Source organism: Triturus cristatus, chromosome 12 (genome assembly GCF_964204655.1).
Source record: "Triturus cristatus chromosome 12, aTriCri1.1, whole genome shotgun sequence".
NCBI lineage: Eukaryota > Metazoa > Chordata > Amphibia > Caudata > Salamandridae > Triturus > Triturus cristatus.
Window position 1 is genome coordinate 541,135,599 of NC_140595.1, and position 25,523 is coordinate 541,161,121.

Consider the following 25,523-nt stretch of genomic DNA (forward strand, 5'->3'; position numbering starts at 1 on the left):
ACTGTGCTATTCTGTATATGACTTGCTATTCATGTACCACACCGTGGAGTAAGCCTTCTTTGCTTGCAGTTGCTATCTTTAACGAGCTAAGTGTTCAAAAGAAGTAACTTGATTATTGAATTGGAATAAAATAAAATCTTGGGCCTCACAATCTCCTTATGCTTTTAGTCTGTTGTCTGTACACACTACTAGTGCTTAGAAACAGGCTTGGTTAAGACAGCAAGTGCTATAAATCGTCCTTGAGAAAGAGCCCCCCCCCACACACCCCAACAAGGTGTCCAATTTACTGTGGTGGGCAGACACAAACACCCTACATGGATCAATTGAAGCCAGAACTATGGTGAAGTTTTAGCCATGGCACTCAGAGACGGTACGTTCAAACCTCGCTTCATCACTTTGCCAAACTATGCTGGCTGTGAACTCTACATTAAAAATCAAGGCAGGTCCCACAACATAGTGACACTTCTTTGGTGAGTAGTCCCCGAGTCTCAACATCAGAACACTCACTCCCCAGTTGTTGAGTAATGAGCAAGGTGCAAACTAAGGAACCAAAAACATGTGTTTTATGAATCCCTGCCTTCCGTTGTGACAAATTTTATTCTCTTGGGAATCACTTTTTGAACACATTTCCCTACTTCTTTTTAGGTCTCGCGAGCCAAAGGCTCGAAGAGACATTTTATATGTGGGATTTTCAAAGTGCTACCCACAGTCTTTTGGCTGGCCTAAACCTTGAGTGCACGATCACATGCACGTGCACAGCTGCTCCTCTGCTCATTGCATTCCCCCCACCCTTCTCACCCAGCCCTTTGATGCTGTGCTCAATTACTTTCACTTTCGCCGCTTTGACCCTTGCATTCCCCCCTCCCTTCTCACCCAGCCCTTTGATGCTCTGCTCGCATCTCCCTCCTCCCTGGGCTTGAAGGGAGACAGAGCCATCCTGCTTGATTAATGGCTTTGCATTCCCATGTGTTCCCGTAGTAAACATGTTAAATTTTGATTTCCCTCTACCGTGACTCAGGGTTCTTTGGGCTCAAACGTCAGCATTTCTAGAATGTAAACCTCTTGTTGGCTGCGCTCTGGCAGCTCGGACTCTCGCACCTTTAAATTACATTTTGCCAGCGTAGCCCATGTGGAATCAGATTACGAAAGCGAGACTTGGCGCTGCCTGATGTCTGTGTAAATAGAAAAAAGAGATGCGTTTCTGTCCATTGATCATTTGCACGGAAATTAAAATACCCGTTTCTGCCGAATAGTTCAGTGTCTGCCTTGACACACCAGCTCTTCCGTCTTTAAATGTTTCCTTTCCGCCACTGCCGCCGCTCATCAGTGCTATTTTTTTAAACTCATTTAGTTTTATTTTATTATTTACATGGGGCACATCTGTGCCTGAGTGTGTGGCCAAGAGCTATTTATGAGCACGGTGCCCGTTTCACGGCCCATGCTTCATGAAGCTCAGCGGGAGCCGTAGTGATATAAGAAGACACAGACTTTTTAATTAGGCACCAGTACCGGAGTATTAAGGAAGCACCTCATGCGGTAAGCCATTTCTCCCACGTGTGAGCACCGAGCAGGCACATTTTGCAGCGTCACACACCGGATTCAGCAATGGTGGTTGCTTCTTGTTTTAGTGAGGAAAGAGATCGGACCGAAACACAGGACAGTGACTTGCTATTCATGGCAGGATTTGTTTACACATGGGAATTGTGAACTTGCCTCATCTTTCACTTTGAAACACTCTGCTGCCAACCGCACCTGGAAAAATGTTTAGAAACATTCTAACTGCATGGCGAAAAGTTCTTGCTATGAGCCAGCCAAACCCCTGCAGCTCAATTCCTAAATTGTGGCAAAACTATAAAGAAACGAGGAATTAACTCTACAGGCAGCGTCTCCAAACCGCGCCTGCCGTTTAAGGAAATGAGGCAGGGGTTCCGCTTCATGAAACCTTTTGTAAGCCACATTTTTAAGCCTAAAAGACCGTCAACGTGCTCAATAAAACAACAAAACTTAAAAACAATTGCATTTTGCTTTTTAATTACAGCTTAGATGATCACTCCCATTGTTTTGATAAGTAAATGGTGCCAAGATGGCCATGAGGTTTGCATTGTGTGCAGGGCGTTCCACAGATCATTGTCTTTCAAGTTTTCCCAATCAATTGCGTAGAACCACGAGCCTCGCCATCGCTAGTTTTTTGGTGCATGTACAGTCCTGGGACCTCATAATCTTACTGCACTGTATGACTGAGCAGCATACATTATTAATGTAAATAAACAGGGCTCTTGGTAAAACAATACGCTTGCATTTAGCAAGAGCTGTGCAGACAAAATAAACACAGGCAGTTGCATCTAAAAATGATCGATTTTCTTAAGATGGAGCCGACACAATGCCTCAATTCGTCCACAAGAAAAGTTTCACAAAGACTGGCAGCAACAGGGAATTACACAAAATGAGTACATAAATTTGTGGTTTTTTTGTAACGCGGAACTGCCTCTTACAAAAAGTAACATCTCACTTTGTTCATTCCAAATTAATACAGCACCACCCTGTACCCCTTTCAGAAAAGGGTAGCGTTTCTGGTGTGAGGCATTTCTATGCATTCAGGCGGAAGTTCTTTTTTCCAGTTAATGCTTCTGAACAAAGGAAAGACATACATGTCTTCCATCCTGTGCCTCTTAGAATACAGTATGGACTGGGTGCACAATTCCTTTTTTGGCCTCTTTGCTACATGTGGTATTGAAATTCAATGACTGCGACTCTCAGGAACTAACATAGGTTTTATTTAGGATTAACAGATTGCTCCTGTAGAACAAACATTATGCATCTGGTACTGAGATTTCCTTTTACCAATCATGGTAGGTGTTTTAGTCCACCTGGGCTAATAAAATAAAGATTACAACTCCCCGAGCGCACTGTTAAAAACATAAAAGCTCAGGCCTAGAAAAAAATCCAAAATGTCTTTGGTAAAGATATGCCTTGTTTTACCATTGCCACCAATTAACAAATCATGTGCCAGGTCAACATGGTGCAATACCTAGAACCCAGACATGTGTGACCTGTGCTCTGCCAGTCACAGAGCCGGCAGTGCCGCTTAGCCCACTCAAGTCATTTCTTCTTACATCTTTGAAATATCTGGCATAAAGTCGGAGAGAAACATACAGCCAAACCTAAAACGTGAAACAAGTAAAATCATTCTTTCAACCTTCCCTTAGTCTAGGCTTACAAACAAGGACAGAATCCAGTCCAGTACCAATTTAAGAACTGTAGTCATCCATTCTCCTTAAGACAGGGTTGAGATCCAGAATTGACAACTTCAGCACACATCAAACAAGCATTTGCAATGCAATACGTCTCGCATTACTGAAAGTTTGAGCTATTGGCATCGCATTATTATTTGCAACGCCAATAGCTTCAACTTTCAGTAATGCGAGACCTATTGCATTGCAAATGCTTGTTTTATATTTTACAGAGACACGAAGAATTTAAATCAAACTAAACACCAGTGGTAAGGATGTAATTAGTAAACAGAATTGTAACGCAACAATCATTTAGTATCGATCATTTAGACTAGTATCATAGTCCACTCCCTAAAATGTGGTGTAGTAAGAAAGTCTTGGACATTCAAACAATGAGTCATGCACTGTGTTTTGATACTCCTGCTTCACCAAAATGTTTCATCATGGTCAAATATGTCCTTCCTATGCCTTTGTGCCCTTAAGTGCCACAATGTGAAAGAAGTGGATGAGCCACTTAAAGATCAAGCCAAGCTTTAACGAAATGCCTGGCTCAACCTCAACTCGAAGTCCTCATGGATTCTCGAGCCCAAAAACAATCCAAGTGTCATGTGGCATCTGTCTGACACCTAAGTTGTAATCTCATGCACCAAGAATTAAAGACGAAGCATTAATTTTTGTTGTAAAACAAGAGAGAGAAATATACCTATCTAGTGGCTGAGTTCCACAATGAGAAACCAGAAAACCTAGATCAATCCCGGGTTCTCACCTGACCAAAGTGTGTGTGATCCTAGGCAATTCTTTTATTTCATGTTGCCTCCTTTTTCTTCATTATGACATAAGAGATCACCTATACATAAGATCAGGATGTGCGCTTTAAAAAAACTTCTCATGCGTTTGATCTAACAGACTATAAAACTGTTCCATGACAATAAAACCCTTAGCTACACAGATGGTGCACATGACCTCTGACTTGACACTTGGTTCACTAATGCCATTGTTGTCAAAGATGGGAGGAGGGCATGAATGTTTTTAAGTTTCTTATGTTTGATAACTATCACTTTTAATAAATGTCACTCAATACAGTGCTATAGTCAAATGTACTAAGGTGAAAGACTTCCACATGTTAGAAAACGACACTTTTTTTAATTTTGAAGAGAATTTATCATATTTTCACATGTTCGTTGCATGAGGTCTTTAAACATGATGGTGTTCCTAAGGAGATGTTTTGCAGGACACCTTTTGTGGTTCTTTTAGTTTACTTCAGTTAACATGTAAATACATGCTTGCATGTCTGTCTGACATCTTTGTGAATGTTAGTGCTCAGACAATTAATCAGTAGCCCAGTGCTACTGTGAGGCCAAATGTAATGAGCCAGGCAGGTCGCAAGTGGCCCTAGGTCGTACAAGGAGCATCCCGGCTAAACTCAAACAGGTCAGGTTTTTTTGTAATTATCCAAATCACTAAGGATCTTATGATGATGTCTCTGATATCACCTGGCAACGCTTCCAGGATGCAGGAAAGAGTACTGTTAAGGGGTAGTAAGTTTATTTATTTTTTTATCAATCAGGGCGTAGCATTAAATGGTAGAAAGCATATTTTAAGGTTCAAGCTAAGGGTATCATTAAGGGAGAAAACAGGTTTTTATGGTTCCGTGATGGGTAGTGTTAAGGGACAGTAAGGGCTTTTTAGTGTTCAAGGAAAGTTAGCGTTAAGGGGTAGAACAGGTTTTTTAGGGTTCAGGAACAGGTAAATTCAAGGTATACTATTAGTTTTTAGGACTCAGGAAAGAGTAGCTTTAAGGGGTAGAAAGAGGTTTTTTGGGTACAGGAGAGGGTGGTGTTAAAGAGTAGTAAGAGGTTTTAAGGGTTCAGGGATAGGCAGCATTAATGAGTAGTAATGTTTGCAGGTTCCAGGAAGGGCAGCGTTAAGAGGCAGTAAGGAGTTTCAGGGTCCAGCAAAATATAGCATTAAGTGGTAATAAGGGTTTTTTAGGGTGCAGAGAAGGGTATTGTTAAGTGGTACAAAAATAGTTTTTAGGGTTCGGGAAAAGGCAACATTAAGGGGTGGTAAGGAGTTTGTAAGGTCCAGGGATAGGTAGCACTAGGGATAGTAAGGACTTTGCAGGATTCAGGGAAGCGTTGCATTAGGAGTAGTGAAGTTTTTTTTAAGGGTGCAGAGAAGGGTAACGTTAAGAGGTAGAAGGAAGTTGTTAGGATTCAGGAAGGGTAGCCTTAAGGGGTAAACAATTTTTAGGGCTCAGGGAAGAGTAGCATTAAGGGTTGGTAAGGGGGTTTTCAAGGTAGGATTAAGGGGCACTAAGGGGTTTTAAGGTTCAGAGAAGTTTGCGTCAAGTGGCAATAGGGAATTTTTAAGGTTAAAAGAAGGATAGCATTGCGGGGTAGCAAAGAGTCATTCGGGTTCAGGAAAATCTGTCATTAAGTGGTAGCAATTGGTTTTTAGGGTGCAGAAAACGGTAGGGCTAAGGGGTAGAAAGGAGTCTTTAGGACTCAGGGAAGGATAGCATTAATGGACAGTAAGGAACTTTTATTGTTCAGGGAATGCTAACATCAAGCGGTAGTTAGGGGGTTTTAGGGTGCACGAAAGGGTAGCATTAAGGAGTAAAAAGGACATTTTAAGGGTCAGGGACATATAGCGCAGAGGGGAAGAAAGGAGTTGGTTGGGTTTAGGGATGGGCAGCTTTATGAGGCAGCAAGGGGGTTTTAGGGTTCAGGAATGGGTAGCTCTAAGATATAGTAAGGGTTTTTTATGATTTACGGATAGGCAGCGTTATGAGTAGTACAGGATTTTTAGGGTTCAAGGAAGGGTAATGTTAAAAGGTAGTAAGGGTTTTTTACGGCTCATGGAGGGGTAGTATTAACAAGTAGTAATACATTTTTAGGGTTCAGGGAAAGCTAGCATTAATCTGTATTAAGTGGGTTTTAGAGTGCAGAGAAGGGTAGTGTGAACAGTTAGAAAGGAGTTCTTCGGGATCAGGGAATAGTAGTGCTATGGGCATAAAAAGAAGTTTTAGGGTTTAAGGATGGACAGTTAGTATTAGGGTTCAGGGAAGGGTAGTGTTAAATGGAAGGGGTTCTAGGGTTCAGGGAAGGCTAGTGTTAAGGGATGGATAGTAAGGAGCTTGTAGGATTCAGGTACACTTATCATTATGGGGTAGAAGAGGGTTTTCAGGGTTCAAGGATAAATATATAAAATCTGAGATTTAACTATTTCAACTTCTTAAAATCCCTGCTTCAAGCAGACTCACTGTGGCAGTTGCACTGTCTGAGTGCTTGGACCAAGGTTTTAGAACGGTCTTCTATCATAGATAAGTTTTAAAGAAGACCAGCTGAAACTTTGAAAGCCTCTCAAAGTATAGCTTTTTTGTGAATTATTCTCTGTACACAAGGCGTGGTAATTATGTTATACTATAAAGTCTTTCTAGTTGGGCGTGTCTCTTTGTTATTGTGTAGGGCCTCTGTCAATACTACATTGTCTAAAGATGCCTATGGGTGATAGTGCGCATTAGAAATAAATAGAACATGTTCAGGGATGGGTAGCAGCAGTGAATAGTAAGGGAGTTTTTAGGGTCCAGCGAACCCTACATAAATAAATTACTTCTTTAAAACAAAATTAAAAACAGCAATATGCACAGAAACACAGCAAAATATGGGATGTATGGGACTACATAATGGATTATTCAGGAACAGGATACCTTCATTATATAGAACTTGACTAATTCATTCATAACAAACATGCAGCCTCACAAATGTGTGCTAAAACAAATGTTAACATAAATAATCACAATTAGTGGTTCATCTTTTTGGAGCCCTAATGGCCAATGGTATTGGGCCCCAAGGGTGTACATGGGTGGAGGCCACTCGCAGTCCATCGTTTGAGAAAGGAACGGCCTCGTAATCACCTACTTAGCACTACTATGTCCCCCGCATCTTGGTGAGGTTCAATATAAGCTAGGGATCCTGGTCTTGAACAATGCACAGACCCATCTGGGCCTACTGGCAGAAACATGTTGACCCGTATGAGGCAGGAGTTATTGTTCTCCTGCGCATCAACCCCTGTATTTTTAACCCTCCCCTAAGTACCCACTAGAGTAGAGAGTACTTGAGACACCTGGGTGATTTTATTTTCACTGCTCCTGATCCCCCTTTCTCCCTAATACGCACATTAAATGCTCCCTACCCACCTAGGAAGTCCATTTGCCACTATAATATTTTCTGGCAAGTGAGGAGACCAAAGGATGAAGCATGACACCTAGGCAGGTGTGGGAGGGCTCTCCTACAATATTTTGTATTGTCTGTCAGACGACTTATCTGGACATTATTGGTGAACCCTGAGTGGGATAATGTCCTAGGTGTTCTCATTCATTGCTTTCTGTATTTTGCAGGAATGCCAGTGTGCCGATCTTAGGAATGAGTGTAGTCTATTTTACTAAACTATTGAGGGCTGTCCATAGGGCCTGCCAGAAGGTGCCTTTTCAGTGGCAAATGTATACCTGTCAACCTCTTGACTTGGAATTGCGAGTCATGTGAAGCATTTATGAGTGTTATCCCCATCAAGATGAACAGAAAATTGTACACAGCTGTAGCATGTTGAACTACTTCAAGTCCACAAACCGTATATGAGGGTGTCACAATGATTGTATGATGTCAGTCCAGTACAACAAAACTACTAAAAAGCGAACACTAAAAGTAGGGCATATGGCTTTGATTTTAATGCCCACCTCAAAGCACAAATTGTTAAGCCAGTGGCAAGGTCCATTTAAAGTCCTCGAGAGAGTGACCCCTGTCACATATAAACTAGAGATGGATCCGATTAGGAACCACACCCAAATTTACCACATCAACCTCCTAAAGAAATGGGAGGGACCTGTCCCTGTTTTATTAGGAACACAACCTATGTCACTAGGAGAACAGAGCATTGATGATGAATTATCAGAGATCCAAAAAAACGAACTAAGGGACGCCTTACATCCGGGTCAAGATGTGTTCTCCTTGGTACTAGGTAGAACCTCAATCATTGAACATGAAATACATACACTCTAAGGAAAGAAAGTTAGATTACGCCCCTACTGCATTCCTGAAGCCAGACGGGAAGCGATAGACAAAGAAGTCCGTCAGATGATGGAACTGGGAGTCATAGAATCCTCTAAAAGTGAGTGGAGCTTCCCGATAGTGATAGTTCCCAAACCAGACGGGTCCATACGCTTTTGCATCGATTTTAGGGAGGTAAATAAAATATCCAGGTTTGATGCTTACCCCCTCCCAAGGGTCGACGAGATGAGAAAAAAACTTGGGAAGGGCCGATATATCAGTACATTAGATCTTTGTAAGGGATACTGGCAGGTACCTTTGAAGGAACAAGATAGAGAAAAAACAGCTTTCTGTACACTTAGGGGCCTGTTTCACTTCAAAGCGTTACCCTTTGGATTGCATGGGGCCCCTGCAGCCTTTCAGAGACTAATGAACATCATGCAACAACCTCATAAGGATTTTTAAGCCGCATACATAGGTGACAATCATCTATAGCTCAACATGGAAAGAACACTTGGAACACCTAACCCAAGTCATCCAAACCTTAGGCAAAAGCGAGCTAACAATTAATCCAGTCAAAAGTCACCTGGCTGCAAAATCGGTGAAATACTTAGGGTACCTTTTGGGGGAGGGAGGTATAAAACCCCAGGAAGAGAAAGTGGAAGCGATAGCCCGAGTACCTTTTCCCAAAACTCGGAAAGACCTTAGGGCCTTCCTAGGACTACTGGGATAATACAGGAGATTTATCCCACACTTTTCACAGGTAGCCGCTTCCCTAACAGATCTACTTAAAAAGAATGTGCAAACAGGAAAACGTCTTAGAGTTCCTGCTCCCTCAGAAGTACATGCTTTTCAACACCTAAAACAGCTTATTACATCTGAACCATTTCTACTGAGCCCTAACTATGAGAAACACTTCCTACTACAAACTGATGCCTCACAGAGCGGCCTTGGGGCCGTGTTGTCTCAGACAGACGGCAATAATCAGGAAAGGCCATTCTCTACATCAACCGCAAGCTGTTCCCAAGAGAAACCAGATACGCGGTTATAGAAAAGGAAGCCATCAAATGGGCCATTGAGGCCCTTCGGTACTATTTAGATGGAAGGAAATTCCTTCTGTATACTGATCACGCTCCCCTTGAGTGGTTGTCTAGAAATAAAAGACAAAACCAAAGAATCCTGAGGTGGTTGTTAACCCTACAACCCTTCCGTTTCACTATCCCCCATAGAAAAGGGAAAGAACAGGCTAACGTAGATTACCTTTCAAGTTACCATGTAGGCCCTTTTCTTGTAGACAAGAAAGTTAGGGAAGGGGGATGTGAGGAAGTGCCCCAGACTCCTACTTGCGGTATCGATTCGACCCCAATATCTCTGCCTTGGGTTCCTTCCTTCTGGGTTCCGGATGACGACAGCCTACGCAGGTCAGGAGCACAGAAAGTAAAAACAGACTATTGTTCCTTCGTACAGGACGGAACGACAACCAAAGAACCAATCGATGCAGGGAAAGGCGGGGATACAACTAACGGCCCAATTAGCGCCAGAGAAAGAAAGCAAGGAGGGGGAGATAAGGACGGAAAAGACGACGTTTGAGGTCAAGGAAAGTGGGAGAAGAGTTACGGAGGAGACGGGAAGGCGTTCCATCTCTAGAGAAGGGCTCGTGTCAACAAGCACAGGTGAAAACTACGTCAGAGACAGGGAAGACCCCGAGCTGTGGAGTGAAGACTGGTGGACTCCTGAGGACTCACAAGAGCCGCCGCAACTCTGGAGAGTTGCGGCAGGAAGTGGTACGTGACTCGGGAGAGGGAAAGGTTGGGCAAAGTGGGTGGAGGGTAGTTACTGTCTTCCCTGAGATCAGGGGTTTGGGAAAACCCAACGCACAGAACCTTATTTAGATTTTGTTATTTTCAAATTTACACCTTTCCATCATGGTTCATTTAATAATCCTTCACCGTGGAGTGGCGGAAGTGAATTGTACTGGGCTGAGAGCATATATTTACCGCTCCCTTTTGGACCCTTCTGTTCCCTTGTTGGTGAGGAAATCCTTGGGACTTACACCAGAGCTCTTTAATCCCCAGAGGACAATAGGACCAAAGAAAAAGTGAAGAAAATTTCTCCACAATTCCCCTACGGCCTGAAGGAAAGAGACATCAGCTACCACAGTTTTGAGGAAGCTTGCAAAAACCTGTGGCTATTTGTTTTTACCACCTAGTCTCAAACTACTACTACAATAAAACCTTAAATATTATCCCTATACGGCCTCCTCGCTTCTGTTTCCGCCCATCCCTCCGACATTCATATAAATGGGGCATTGACAGTACACTCTGATCTGTAAGTGGTGTAGGAGAGTAGGGTCTGCTTTCTATGTTCACCCCCACTTTTTGCTTTTGCTTTACTGGTTTTCGACTTAGATGTGGCTGTGGGCCTGCTAATCAGACCCACAGCCCTGCTGTTCTCTCTCTAAATTAATACTATGTACTTTAGGTGCATAACCCATTTGGATAGGATCACCTTATTGGCCCCTGTACAGTGTACCCTAGGTACCCAGGGCATAGGGGTACCCTAGGCCTACCAGGGGCTGCAGCATGTATTATGCCACCCCTGGCCTGGCCTTCCATTCTGACACAACTGGCTGATCACTCAGCTGGGGCAAGGTCGTGTAATCACCCCTTGCTTAGGTGTAGTATTCCTATACCTAACTTACATATAGACACATGTGTACCTATCAGTCACTCCTATGGCAGGCCTTAACAATCCTGGAGGCAGAGTGCTTGGTAACATGTGAGATGGTGCTCTAGCATGAGCTGAGCCTGTCTGCAGCTTTCGGAACCAAGTCCTTATAGCTGTTCTATGATATAGCCTACCATATACTCTTAAAGTGCCTTATAATCTTAGACGGTTATGGTAACTATGGTTTGGCTTTATCGAAACATGTCGTGTAAGGTGTCTAACACTGTGGAATAATACCCCCATGCCATTTCTGGACATGAGGATATTATTCCCCCCTTCTAGAGGGAAAGACATGTTAAAATCATACTTCACTGTTAGCCTCTGACCAAAGCCTCAGCATCACAAAATGGATGCTGCTGCCACGACACAAGTCTGACCTCCTGCAGCTGGGAGTGATCCCAGCCAGGGAGGCCTGGACAATAGGTTTCCTGCTTGGGGAGGTGCTAGCACCTCCCCAGACAGCCTTTAGTGTATTGGGGCAGGGTGGGCTGAAAGGAATGAGACATGCCTGGGGCACACAAGGTGTTCCTTGCATAGTCCAGTTCAAACCGGCGCTGGGGCACTCCAGCCCCAGCTCTGGCGCGAAACTGGACAAAGGGAAGTGGGTGTAACCACCCCCTCCCAGGTCCCACCCATAAGGCGTGACCTAGCAGGTATCCCAGCCCCCCAGATTAGTATAAGAGTGGGAGTTGGGCCTCAAGACTTTAGATTATCCTGAACCTGCAACTTGAACAGAAACTCTGGACCTTCGACATTCGACGAAAGAAGAAGACTGAAGAATCTCCCTTGTGGCCAAGGAGTGGCTACCCTGTGCAAACAGGCACCATCAAGAGACTACCCTTTGCTTTGCCCACGTTCTACGAGGAACCGACTGCAGAGCCCGACCAGAGCCTTGACTTCCAGACTTCTCCGACCCTGATCCACATCCACAGCAAAGCTGAGATCCGTGGAGGCGACGAGCGACGTGGGACCGGCTACCTGGGAAAAGTGGCTAGTAACTTAAAGCGCAGCTTCTGAGGCACCCTCGAAGTTGTGCACCGGGGATTGAGAAGCTCCAACCCCAAGCACCATCTGCACCGAAGATCAGCCCCCCACACTCCACGAGTCCTGCTTGGGGCCCTTCTGCATTTTCCTGCTTGCCGCGGCTGTCCGGTTGCTCGCCCGCTGGCTAGTGGCCTTTGTGACGGCGCACCCTGAAATCTTCTGCGCTGGTTTGGCTCCTCTAGACTGGCTCCCGCTTCTCTGCAAAGAAGAAGCACCCCAGACCTTCCTGGTCTGCACCAGAAGCAAGTCCTCCGTTCTTCGTGGGTTCCGCTTGCCAAGGCTTGGTGAGTCCTAGTCCAACTTCGACGCCGCCGACAGCAAGAGCCTTCGTGGGACAGCTCGCCTCCTGGTCCTGGTCGTCCTCGACGCTTCCTGGTCCTCCTGGCTGCAGCGACAAGCTTCACCTTCACCTGCAATCTTCACGACATCGCCTGGTTCCTTCCTGGTTCCACGTGGTCACTGGCTAGTGACCTTGACTCTGTCCCTTCTGCTTGCAGGTCTCCTCTCTTCTTGATCCCAGCCTTGGGATCCACCGGACACTCTTCACTGACTGCCTGTCAGCATCTTTCTTCAGGCATCCATAGGAGTCGACGACGAAAACCGACGCATCTTCACCCCTATGCACCCACAGCCTGTGGGCTAGGTAACTTGGGTACTCCGGTGCTCATCAGGATAGTGACTATCCTAGTGTCTAGTTTTCCCGTCTCAACTTCCTAGCTACTCCGGAAGTGTCCTAAATCTATCGTTTTCTAAACTGTACTATTGCTAGTGACTTTTACGCATTACGCGTAAGTGTTTCCACTCTGCACACGAATCCCGTGGGCCTCCCACTTCCTAACTAACGCTAGTGTAGTGTAGCCCCAGCGATCCCCTAGGCCTATTCTATTTCCGTGACAGTGGTCCTTATACCACTTACTTAGTATATGGTTTGCGTGGCCCCTAGGGCCTAACTGTATTACTTACCTGTGTGACTTAATGTATGCTTAAATAAGACTGTGTTGTACTTACCTCTAATCTCATAAAGAGTGCTGAGGGTTTGACTAGAATAAATACACTTTATTTTATATATATATCTGTTGTGGTGTCCTTTCATTTGGTATTCAAGGGATTATATATGGTATCACAGCTGGCTTCACATGCCATTCAGAGTTTAGCCTAAGACTGCTCTTGTCCATGCTACCACTAGGATAGCTGGTCTATAAGGTTGACTTTACAACCAATCACCATAAGGGTATTTGGACTGATATAAGGTGTACACTAGAACTAGTGACATCATACATCAGGCCAACTTCTCACAAGTGGGAGGACCCCCAGAAGGTCACACCCATACGTAAGAAAAAAACTGACTGTGTTGCAGGGTTCAAGAACCCTGTGAAGGGACTGCGGAACCTGACAGGAGGGACACTCTTTCCTCCCATAAAAAAAGAGTCAGAAGTCTGAGGTCTCAGCACTAAGCCCACAAACTAAGGAAGAGGACTCAACACAGGTCCAGGAGATTCATAATCCAGGGCCCTGACACCAACACCACAAACTATGAGTGCCATTTTGAATGTACTGAGCCCGCTGCCTGAATAAGAAGAGGGCAGAATATAAGAGCAAATGTTGAGTTACCATCAGCAGTCTGTGGTCTCAGGACCTAGACCGTTGACTTGGTGGTGGAGGGGGTGGAGGCGGGAGGGTGTTTCTGTTGTGGTCCACCAAGTATTTGCCAAGGTCATGGAATGCAAGTGTCATTTTGGGTGTGCACAGTCTATGGCCTCGAAAAATAGTCTACATTTGACTGAAATATTTAGGTGCTGCATACAATTTAAAAAAAGAAGAAAAGCACAAGCTACTTACCTTCAGTAACTATATATCTGTAAGAAACATTAGTTAGTTATAGATTCCTTACCTTAGAATAACCCACAGGCGTCAGACTGGATCCGGAATGTTTTTTCGTCAGCAGTACCTCTGCACGTCAGAAGGTGGCATTGGTCGGCTCCGCGTCCGTCGTCGTGGTCACCGGGATGACGTCGCAGCAGCTACTTAGACGTCACCCTCGCGCGCCGATGTTAGTTTTGTACACGACTTTTCGCGACAGAAACACAGAGCCATGCAAGACACTGACCATTGGTGCACAAAACTAGTGCCCTGAAAGGATGTCCCTAACCCTAGAAATCAGTTTGCAAAACAGGTAGGATGGGTGGGGCGGTAAGGAATCTATCACTAACTAATGTTTCTTACAGATATATCGTTACCGAAGGTAAGTAGCTTGTGCTTCTGAAAGAAACACGTTAGTTATAGATTTCTTACCTTAGAATAGATACCCCAGCAATACCAACCCCGAGGTGGGTCTGCGAACCAAGATCACACCAGAAAGTCCTGGAGAACAGAACGGCCAAAGAAGCTGTCTCTGCCGACTTGGCTATCCAGACAGTAGTGTTTCGTAAACGTGTGCAGTGATACTCATGTGGCTGCCTGACAGATGTCATTTAGAGGGACTCCCCTTCCTAAGGCAGTGGTGGCTGCCGTCGCCCTGGTGGAATGGGCGCGTAGCCCGACCGGAGGCTCCTTTTTAGCCAGAGAGTAACATACCTTAATACACAGCATGACTCATCGAGAAATGGTGCGTTTGTGTACGGCCCGACGCTTCTTTGCACCTACGTAGCCAAGAAAAAGTTGATTATCCACCTGGAACTGCTTTGTGCGATCCAGATAGAAGGAGAGCGCACGTTTTGGGTCCAGACGGTGGAGCCTCTCCTCATCTTTTGAATGATGCGGAGGTGGAAAGAAGGTGAGCAAAGTAATAGTCCGCCCGATGTGGAAGGAAGTGACCACCTTAGGAAGAAAAGACGGACGGGCCGGAGAACCACCTTGCCCAGATGAACAGACAAGAAAGTGGGTTTTGAGGAAAGAGCCTGGAACTCACTCACCCTTCTAGCATAAGTGATGGCTACCAGGAAAGCAGTCTTAAAGGTTAAGAGACGTAAAGGACAGTTATGAAGCGGCTCAAAGGGAGCGCACATTAAGTAAGTCAGTACAAGATTCAAGTCCCACTGAGTCATAACGAACGGAATTGGAGGAAAGAGATGCGTTAAGCCTTTCAAGAAATGGTTAACTGCCGGGGACTTGAAAAGAGAAGGCTGATCTGGCAGCCTAAGGAAGGCAGAGATGGCTGAAAGGTAGCCCTTGGTAGTGCCCAGAGTAGAGCCCTGCTGGGCTAAAGAGAGAAGGAACAAGAGTACTTCAGAGAGAGGGATGCCTGGCTGCCAAGATTACATCACAGACTTTGGGAGGCAGGTCGAAAGACGTCAACTGTCGCCGCTAAATCTCCACGCAAGAAGGTGGAGACTGGACAGGTTCGGGTGGAGGACCGTCCCCTGCTGCTGCGACAGAAGATCCTCCTGAAGAGGCAGTCTGATCGGAGAATCGATGCCCATGTTGAGCAGCTAGGGATACCAGACTCTTCGTGCCCAATCCGGAGCCACAAGAATGACTTGGGCCCAGTCGCGCCTGATCTTCTTCAGCACTCTGGGCAGAAGTAGTATAGGCGGAAAGGCGTACAACAGACCGCAACTCCACTCGCGACGAAAAGCGGCACCGACCGAGTGCCGCCTTGGAAATTCCAACGCCCAAAATTGATGACATTCCGCGTTAGCTTCGGTGGCGAATAGATCTAACCAAGGCTCTCCCCACTGTTGAAAGAGACCTTGCACCACCACCAAGTGAAGACGGCATTCGTGATTCATTATGCACCGGTGGCTGAGTTCATCCGTCCTAGCGTTCAGAGAACCTGCCAGGTGTTGAACCGCCAAGGAAATGCCCTGATGTTCCAGCCATGTCCAGAGGCGGAGGGCCTCCTGTCCACGACCCCACCCTGCCCTGTTTGTTGCAGTACCACATGGTGGTGATGTTGTCCATGAACACCTGCACTACTCTTCCCCAGACAGAGGGAAGGAATGCCTTCAGTGCAAGACGAATCGCCCGGAGCTCCAGAAGGTTGATGTGAAGCTCGGACTCCGCCGGAGACCAGAGGCCTCTGATCTCCGCCTCTCCCATGTGGCCGCCCCATCCCAGAAGGGAGGCATCCGTCACCACTGTGTGTTCTGGTTGGGGAAGGGAGAGGGACCTGCCACGGACCCAATCCTGGTTCGTGAGCCACCACTGCAGTTGTTGAGCAGTGCCCTCCGAGATCTGGACGTAATTGGACAGATTCCCCTGATGCTGCGCCCACTGGAACTTTAGGTCCCACTGCAGAGCCTGCATATGCCACCTGGCATGATTGATCAGCAGAATGCAGGAAGCCATGAGGCCCAGCAACCTCAGGGTCATTCTGACCGGAACCCGGGACAAGGGCTGAAAGATCGGAATCATAGCTCGAATGTCCCCTACTCGCTGTTCGGGAGGATAGACCCGAAACTGCGTAGTGTACAGAACTCCGATGAAGAGGAGCTTCTGAGAGGGAATCAAGTGCAACTTCGGCACATTGATGGAGAACCCCAGCTGATGCAGGAGGTCGGCCGTAGTCTGGACGTGGGAAACGACTGCCTGGGGCGAGCACGCCTTCAACAGCCAGTGGTCGAGATAGGGGGAAGACTGAAACCCCTGATTTGCGCAGATGAGTTGCGACCACCGCAATCACTTTCGTGAACACCCGAGGGGCGGGGTAAGGCCAAAGGGGAGGACAGTAAACTAAAAGTGCTTGTGGCCTACCGTGAACTGCAGACACCGGTGGGCCGGCAGGACGGGGATGTGAAAATAAGCGTCCTGCAAGTCCAACGCCACCATCGAGTCTTGCGGGTCGAGGGCGGACAAGACCTGAGCAAGTGTCAACATCTTGAACTTCTCCTTCTGGAGGAAGCGATTGACGTCCCTGAGGTCCAAGATAGGACGCGGGCCCTTGTCCTTCTTGGGAACCAGAAAGTAGTGGGAGTAACAACCACAACCTACTTCTGGGACAGGAACGCGCTCGATGGCCCCCCTTCGCCAAGAGAGCCATAACTTCCTGCTGGAGAAGGGCCAGATGATCCTCCGACATGCGGTGGTAACGAAGTGGCATGGCTGGAGGGGTAGTCTCGAAGGGGAGGGAGTAGCCCCTTCAGACTATCTGCAAAACCCAACTGTCCAAAATGATGGTGCACCAGTGGGGGAGGTGATGGCGAATCCTGCCGCCCACTGCCGTTTGATGGGCCTGAAAGGTGGGACTAGGAGGGTATGGAGGCTGCTGCAGAGGGGGGGGGGTTGGTGGACTGGCCTGCCCGCTGACCCCCTGAACCACAACGCTGGTTCCCACGTCCCCGGCCACACAAAGGTTGGGTACCTTGCTGCGGCCTGTGGCTCTGGGTGGGACGTAGGGTAGCCACGAAAGGGGCAAAAAGCAGACTGTGCCAGACGGGAGGAGAGGCCCAAGGACTTGGCCGTAGTCCGTAAGTCCTTGAAGCGCTCTAGGGCGTTGTCTGATTTGTTGCCAAAAAGGCAACGGCCATCAAAGGGCATATCCATCAAGGTGTTCTGGACAACACCCGAAAAGCCAGTAGACCTCATCCATGCATAGTGACGGAGCGCTACCGGTGTTGAATGGTCCTGCCCAGAGAGTGAGCGGTATTCAGCCCACAACGGATAGTAAACTTTGCTGCATCTCTCCTGGCGGCAACAGCCTGGGAGAGTACTGGCCGGGCCTCCTCCGGACACTGAGGCAGCACTTGTGCCACCGTATCCCACACGGAGTGCGAATAACGGGCCAAGAGACATGCAGTGTTTACAGACTGCAGTCCTAAACTGGCGGAAGAGAAAATGTTCTTCCCAAGATGGTCCAGCTTCTTGGATTCCCTTTCAGGTGGAGTGGTAGGGAAGTGGAGACTTGGACCACCAAGCCCTCCGGGGTGGGATGTTGGGAGAGGAAAGTGGGGTCGCCCGGAGCTTGCCGCCGGTTGAAGCACCTCGGTCAGGAGATTAGTCCTGACCACCACCGTAGGAAGCTCGAGGTTGAGAGCCTCAGCCACCCTACTCAACACCACAACGTATGACGCTCCCTCCGTAGCCACGGTAGGAGGAGACAACATGCCAAGGTCAGGTGAAGTGTCAAGACCACTGGCATCCCCCAGTTCCTCTCTCCAGTCCTGTTCAGATGCTAGCTGGTCAGTTAAAGGGTCACCTGACCCCTCCCAGTCCTCCTCATGATCATCCTCTGTGTGCCACTGTTGTTGGAAGGGGACCCCGGGAGTGAACAGGGGCATGAAAACCCCACCCGGCACCGGATCCGGCGTCCGTCGTCGCCGCGTCCACATCGAGAAGGAGGCTGGGGTTGATGCCGGCCAGGAGGACGACCGGCGTCAGGCACGGTAGTGGTGCCGTTGGAAGCGGCGCCAGTGGATGTGTAATAAGGTCAACCGGCGCCGATCCGGATCCAGGCCTGGATCCAAGGGGGGCCTGCGGAGCGGGGGCTGGAGCTGCCAGCCGCGAAGACCCAGGCCCCCCAACCGAGTCCGCAGGGCCAGAAGGCGCGCCGGTCCCCCCAAAGATGGCATGCATTGCCTTGTAGAACATATGAAGCTGGGCAGGGGTCGCTCCGGGTCCCAGAAAGGGAGGAAAGCTCAGAGTCGACCCTTCAGGCTCACCACCCGTGCGCCTCGTCGAGTCGGCCGACCGAAGAGGAGAAGGCGAAGAGCGACGATACTTCTTCGACTTCTTCTTATGCTTCAACTTACCTGATCCCAAGTGCAAAGACTTTGATGACTTCAAGCCGGTCTGATGGTGGCTTAGCAACGTTTACTCTATTGCGCAACATGAATAGCAGATTTTAAAGAGCATTTGATATATTTTTGTGAGCCCTTGCATGATCACATCAAAATGTTTTGTGTTTATATAACATCGGTATAGCAATGTTTTTTTCGTTCCTATTGTTGAATTGTGGGAGTTGTAGTGCCAAGGTCAGGAGGGTGGGGCGTTGTGAAGAGAGAAATCTGCTGCAGGTGGTATCATTCAATTTGCGTTGAATATGGGAGGGATTACAACATCACAGCCAGTTTAAATACGAAGGGTGAACAACAACGTTAACAATTCCTTTTGAAAAGAAAGATGAAGAGGGTTGATTTACGGCAGGTACGTGTTGCAGAGTTGTTTAAATGTGGCAGGCTTTTTAAACATTGAGTTCACGGATTGCATTTGGTGTTTTGAAATTTGGCTATCCGTCATGTTTAGAACAAAGTGGGAGGTTAAAGGTGCGCACCATAGGGTGAACTTTAAATGTTTACAGATATTTATGTGCAAGGAGTGCGAGTGAGTAGAAAGAGAGAGAACATTAGAGCAGTACTAGTTGTAAATTTAAAAAAACTGGGGAGGTAATAAGTACGAAAGAATCAGGCAGAGGGTTGTGTGTTTAACAAAGAAGTTTTCCAAGTGTAGCCAATGGTAGAATAATGTGGCGGTCTTTAAATTTAGAACTGAAAGGATTAGTCTGAATGTTGCCAGAGGCTTAGCAATATAAGTCGGGGAACGCAAGTTTCAGTGTATGGACAGAGTTAGCACAGTAAGCAGGGAGTGATCAGCTTGGGTTAAGTTATTCGTATTTAGTTTAATTAATATAAGTAGAACTTTGTGTGTCAGAAAATGATTGTGCAATTAATATGTGTGTTTATTATTACTTGTAGTGACCCCTGACGAAGGGCCCCAGTAGCCCGAAATGCATTGGGTATTTTAATAAAAGCTGCCTTTGGATGAATAAAATGCGTCAGTACGTGTTATTGCAAAGAGGCCAGGATGGGCACATCAATGGCATTAGAAATCTGGAAAATTGGCATGATACTGCGCCTGTGGATTAAACGGGAGTTAAGAGAAAAAATTGTGCAAGCAAGTGATTACATGTAATAGAATATGATTAATTGGTTTCAACATTAACTGAGGATTCGAGGACCAGAGTGCTGTGCCTTTGGATTGGGGCGTATGTCGCCCCAAATTGTTATTCAAGGCTTAGCGGTCCCACGACCACCCTCTCGACCGGGACCTTGAACGGTGCGGAGCCGTCTGCCGTCAATCAAGCAGCTTTCGGGACTACTCCCGCAAAGCCTTTGGCGTCAACAACTGACAGTCCTGGGGTCGTGGTCGCGCTCCAGGCAAAAAGGGGCACATGCGGTGCAGATCCGTCACCGACAATCGGGTACAGGAACCGCAGGCCTTAAAACCAGGCATCCCTTGTGCACCTGTTCGGAGTCGGAGACTCGAAACAAGACGTCGACATAAGTCGAGAAAAACGTAGTCAAAAAATTACTGAGGTACCACTCTTCCCGGATCTGCACTGGCTGGCGCGATAAAAGAAATAACTGACATCAGCACGCGAGGGCGGCGTCTACATAGATGTCGCGACATCATCCCTGCGACCACGACACCGACTACGGACATGGAGCCGACCAACGCCACCTTCCGACATACAGAGGTACTGCTGACGAAAAAACTTTCTGCATCCAGTCTGACGCCTGGGGGTAATTCTAAGGTAAGGAATCAATAACTAACGTGTTTCTTTCAGATACTCTTTTTCCTTAGATAACATGTCTCACTTGCATGTGAGCGGGCACCACATTCACTTTTTGGGGTTCGTTGATACTGAACTCAGCTGTTTTTTATTGTTTCGACTCCGAAGCCTATATTGCAATTCAGCAGACCCAGCAACAAGGGCAGGTCTTCCTTTATAGTCTGTAAATGGCCTGTCTAATCTGAGACCTGTTCACATTTGAAAATGGAATTCTGAGCTTTTCATATGTTGTAAGAACAGGTACCCTTCCTTCATGTAAAAAAACTGCCTATCCCTTGGCAAAAGGAGAAACATATCCACCACATGATCAGGTAATGCTGCTATTCATTGAATATTTGACTCAACCATGGCAAAATCTGGACAAGGAGAGCTTCCTTGACTATCCACTGGTACTCCACAGGAGGAAACAGATGAAATCCAGCAGCTAGGAGTATGTGGAGAGAAGGAGAAGCATGTAAATGGGTGAGAGTTCTTTACCCAACCTGTCGGCAAGAAAAAGCGATATTCACACCTGTCACCTCCAAGCTAAGTGACCAAAAACTGAGCAGAAAGACAAGAGGAAACTACTCTTTTGAAAACTAAAACCCTGTCAAGTGTTGCCGGAGAGGTTCTAAACAGGGAAAAACAGGAAAACAAAAAATCACACCACAAAGTTTTCATGCACTACTCTATAGAGTGCAAAGTCCACATATGTGGTGGTGAACGGAACAAAAGAATTAGTGAGAGAAAATGAGAGAACATTTGAGGAAGTTCCATAAGTAAACAATTGCCCATAATACATTAAAAGAACATGCCCCAGCTCTCAAAAAAGTTCTTTTGAGACCCACCAACAAAAATCAATTAAAGAACTTGTCTCTATTAACTTAGGCCCGCACGTTTGCTCAGGGCCGGTTGGGCACAGGGCATGATCAAAAGCGAAGCTCTGTGGCTATGCACAGCCAAAGGCGTAGTGAAGCAGGGGCTGGCCGCCCATCTTGTTGGGTGCAGGGCCTGGTGGCAGGCAAGTACCTGTATCCAACACCCACTGCGCACAGCCTTCGAAAGCACACAGCAGGGGGTGGCCGCCAGTAAAGGGCTGGGCATAGAACCTGGCCACAGCCCAAGCTGTGCGGCCATGGTCCTGCGTCGCAAGGCCTTCGGCCATACGCAGTGGAGGGATGCTACCAAATGCACTGCTTATGACCTCACACTATTTAAATCAATAAATAGCTACACATTGTTGAAGTAATAAATAACATTACATTCATAGTCGTCTCATTCCTAGTGTTAATGGTAATGTGATATGTTATCGCATCTGTAAGTTTATTATATTTGTAAATGCATCTCTTACATCAAGGGTGAGGTAATGACCATTGCATTTGGGGTGCGAATAACAGATTTTATGGCTGTTGTCCGAGTTATGGAATGCGGTCCTGAATGTAACTTGAGAATTTAAGTGGCGTATCAATTTTAATTCTTAATCAGAATTGCAATATAACTGTGCTTTTTAGTTATGTTTAGTAATGCTGAGGTAGGTTGGGAAGATAATACTAGTGCTTGGATTTGTTGCCCTGTGAGGGTGAGGACTATGCGTTGTTGCTTTACGTGGGTGCAGATTAGGTGTTTTTAGAGTGTGTGCATTGGAAGTAGGAGTGTGTTGTTGCAGTTCGTATAGAAGAAGGAAATTTGTGCCACGTGTGCGGAAGGTATGTTATAAAATCTATTGTGTTGATGCGGTGTATAGCTTTATGGTGTGTGGTTCTTTAGCGTTTATCTGAGATCAACATTCACTTTGTACTGTGTTTTGTGAACTTTTTGTCTATGTCCGTGGTGGTTATTGTAGTTTTATATTTCTGGTGTGCTTGCTAATTTTTGCACGGGAGGTATATGTTTAAGAGCCCCATCTCTGTGCCCTGAAAATATGACGTGGCCCCAGTGATGGAAGAGAATGGGAGCAATTGGTTGTCCAGCTCACACTTTTCCTCATTTTTTTGGATTATGCACCGTCCCTTCTGGCACTCTGGATGACTTCCCAGCCTTCGCAGGGGCAAAGTTGGGCAAGCCAATTCAGAAACTTAATTATTATGGGGAGAAAGGAGATTAGAAAGTAAGGAGGGCATTTTGGCACCAGTGTGAATTATGAAGTGGAGTGGGTGTCGGTGTTGAGTATGACAGAAAGCAAAACCAACGCTGCCAGTTGGGAAGAAAAATAAAATAAAAAGGGTTTCCAAGATAAACTGAAATAGGAAAAACAGGTTCTAGACAGTAGAGGGTACATTGACTATATTTCTGGCATGGTCAAAATGCCTCCAGGTAGTTTGTTTTTTTCGGTCTGCCAAAGCTGGAGAGCTAGGTACTTTGTGTAGATGGGTAGTAAATGTAACAAATCACACTATCTTGCTAAGTGAGACCGAGAGCCTACGCTACAGTGCAAGCACTTATCTTTCATTGGGACAACAATTGATGAGTGGTAAGTACTGTGAAGGTCCTGGATGGAAAGTATTAGGAGAACCTGGAGAGATCGTGTGTGAAGGGACGGGTTAGCTGACAGTGCCTTAAGCTGGACAAGGATCCTTTGAGAAGACTAGAGTGCAGGCCTTCAAATGTGGCAAACTGAGTGGACAGTGGCAGAAGGTAAGAAAAGGAGCGAGTACTGAGGTTCATAAGAATTAAATTACAAGCACTTTTTTTCAGAGGAGGATAAAATCAGCAGATGCGTTCTCATTCACAACAATGCTAGCGAATGGGAGAATCTGATAAGTAAAACCAGTTTGAGCTTTGCATGGACCTCTGATAACACGGATTACAGTATTTCAGGGACACAACTCTTAATATCAACAGCTTTCGTACCACAAAATGTCTTTGAAGGATCCACTGCTTACCATTTGAAAGACGACATGTTTCTTTTCTTTCTCACACGTCCTAAAGATAACTCTATCATCGGGAGCAATGAAGTCAACTGTTTCAAGCGCCTCTGTTTGGAGGAAAGAAGTAGAGATAAAGAGAATGTAAACTGCACTTTCAGAGTACCGCCACACCTTTCTTTGCACCAACAAAGCATTTGAAGTAAAGAGCACGGTCACCCATACAATTCCTCTCTAGGTAGCATTTAACATATCAGTTAAATTCGCCTGTAGAACAAGGAGGAAAGAGAGACTGTCCATAATGTCCAGCTTGGACTTCCTTCGGCAGTAGATGTGGTCGATTCATGCACAAATGTAATATTTCTTTTTTTAACCAAAGTCTTGTTTAATAAGTAATGTCAAATATATGACTTTCTTGTAGGATGTAAAGATTTCTTTCATGAGAATTATGTATTCATACTGCTGTCTTACAGATGTATGATTCTAAAAATACCTGTAAAAGGGAATTGAGGGGATGAGAAGTTTGTGTCATAGTACACCCCTTTTTAGGTCTCGTCTGGCGTTAGCAGCGCACATGCGCTGCGCTCGCCATGACGAGGGCCGTTTGGAATCGATACGGATTCCAAAGAGCGTACGTGGGGAGACAGAGGAGACAGAAGATGTGCACGCAGGGATTGAATGCTCTACTGGCAGCGTAATACTCCAGGGACTTTTTTTTGCGCCGCCAGTAAAGGCAGTCCCCGCGTGCACATCTTCTTGTCATCTTCTTTCTTGTCCCCTCTTTCTTTCTCTCAACTTCTCTTCCTCGCAACTTCTCTTGCTTAAACCCTTTTCACCCCTTTTCTTCTTTCTCCCTTCTCTCATCTTTGGCCGTAAATGTAATAATAACCCAGTTAGATTGACCCAGTCTTTCGTCTTTGCCTGCCTTTTGGCATTTGTACTGTTAGGCAATAATCAATTTTCTTATAAGCGGCCTTTTTTCGCTTTGCAACTTGTCACGGTGGTACGTCACCAACATGGGTACCGCCTACATGGCTGTGAAAGAATTTATGAGAAATGACTGCCCAAAATCCCAAGGGTTGGCCGTTCGAAGCACAAGCTATTTTTGGAAACGTAAAATGCGTTCCATTCAATGCTGAAATGCAAAAATCAGTGCGCGCCACAGATAGCCTGTTTTCTGTTCCCAAAAAGCGTTGGTGGGGGTGGGATTTCCATAAGCGCATTCACCCACCATTGACTTAAAAGTTCACGATGGTGGTGTTAAAATCAGGAGACAAATGATAAAATCAGATTTTAAGACAATGTGCCGTTTCTCTGGGAGCTGTACGACACGGGAAGGGAGTGGAGCGGTGTGCCTGGAAGGGGCGGGGTGTCTCAGCCCGTGGTGTGCGTTTGTGTGCCTGCCGTGATTTTTAGGTGGGTGGTGTATGTCATGGTGGTGTCTTCTCTCCTTCAATGATTTCACTGCATTGTTTGTTTGCAGAATTGTGTGTCGCAACTTCGCAAGGTCTGGTTTGTGTGGTTCCCCTTTTTGGCTTGGATTATATTTCTCACCAGAGGCACTTTTTTTGTAAAAGACGTCTTTTCAGGGAAATCTGCCCCCGTATTATCTGAAGCACTCAGTGTGTCTACTCGAAACTGGTTACCCCTTGCACAGCGGATGCACAGTGCTGCCTGGGGTCTGTGTCATGGAGGCTGGGAGGGTTGATTAGAGTCAGTCGCACACTTTGAAGTTTCTTTCACAACGTGTCCTTCTTAGCGCCCAGGGTTGCCAACGAGATATAATTCCCTCACTCTGTGTACTCACGATCACATGTTCATGCGTCCATGTTAATAAACTGTTTTGCTCGCGACTGGCACTAATCGACGTGACGGGTCATAGGGCGATCACGCGGGGGGGAGGTGGCAGCTGTCTCCACCCTCAGCCCGCGTGTTGCATGTTCGTAACTGCACCAGCTGAATTCTGAGACACCCGAGAAATGGGTGTGCACATCTGAGGCCCGCTACTTAGCGTGGCCTTCAGTGGCATGAGTGAATCTGCTTTCTGGGGTCGACATACGTCAGCTTCCTGGCTCTCCAGTGCGCCGTGGGAATTGTAGTGCACCGTGTGCTCCTGGACAAATAC

At 46.5% G+C, this 25,523-nt stretch overlaps 1 protein-coding gene across 2 annotated transcripts in view; it reads right to left on the reverse strand.

The window, feature by feature from the left end:
- The window catches only part of DUS2 (dihydrouridine synthase 2), a 571,780-nt gene that overhangs the window by 407,707 nt on the left and 138,550 nt on the right, over window positions 1-25,523 (reverse strand). For both annotated transcript variants that reach the window (XM_085639553.1, XM_085639554.1), the window contains exon 4: window positions 23,417-23,508. In XM_085639553.1, the coding sequence (XP_085495679.1) occupies window positions 23,417-23,508 (92 nt within the window). The remainder of the gene's footprint in view (window positions 1-23,416; window positions 23,509-25,523) is intronic.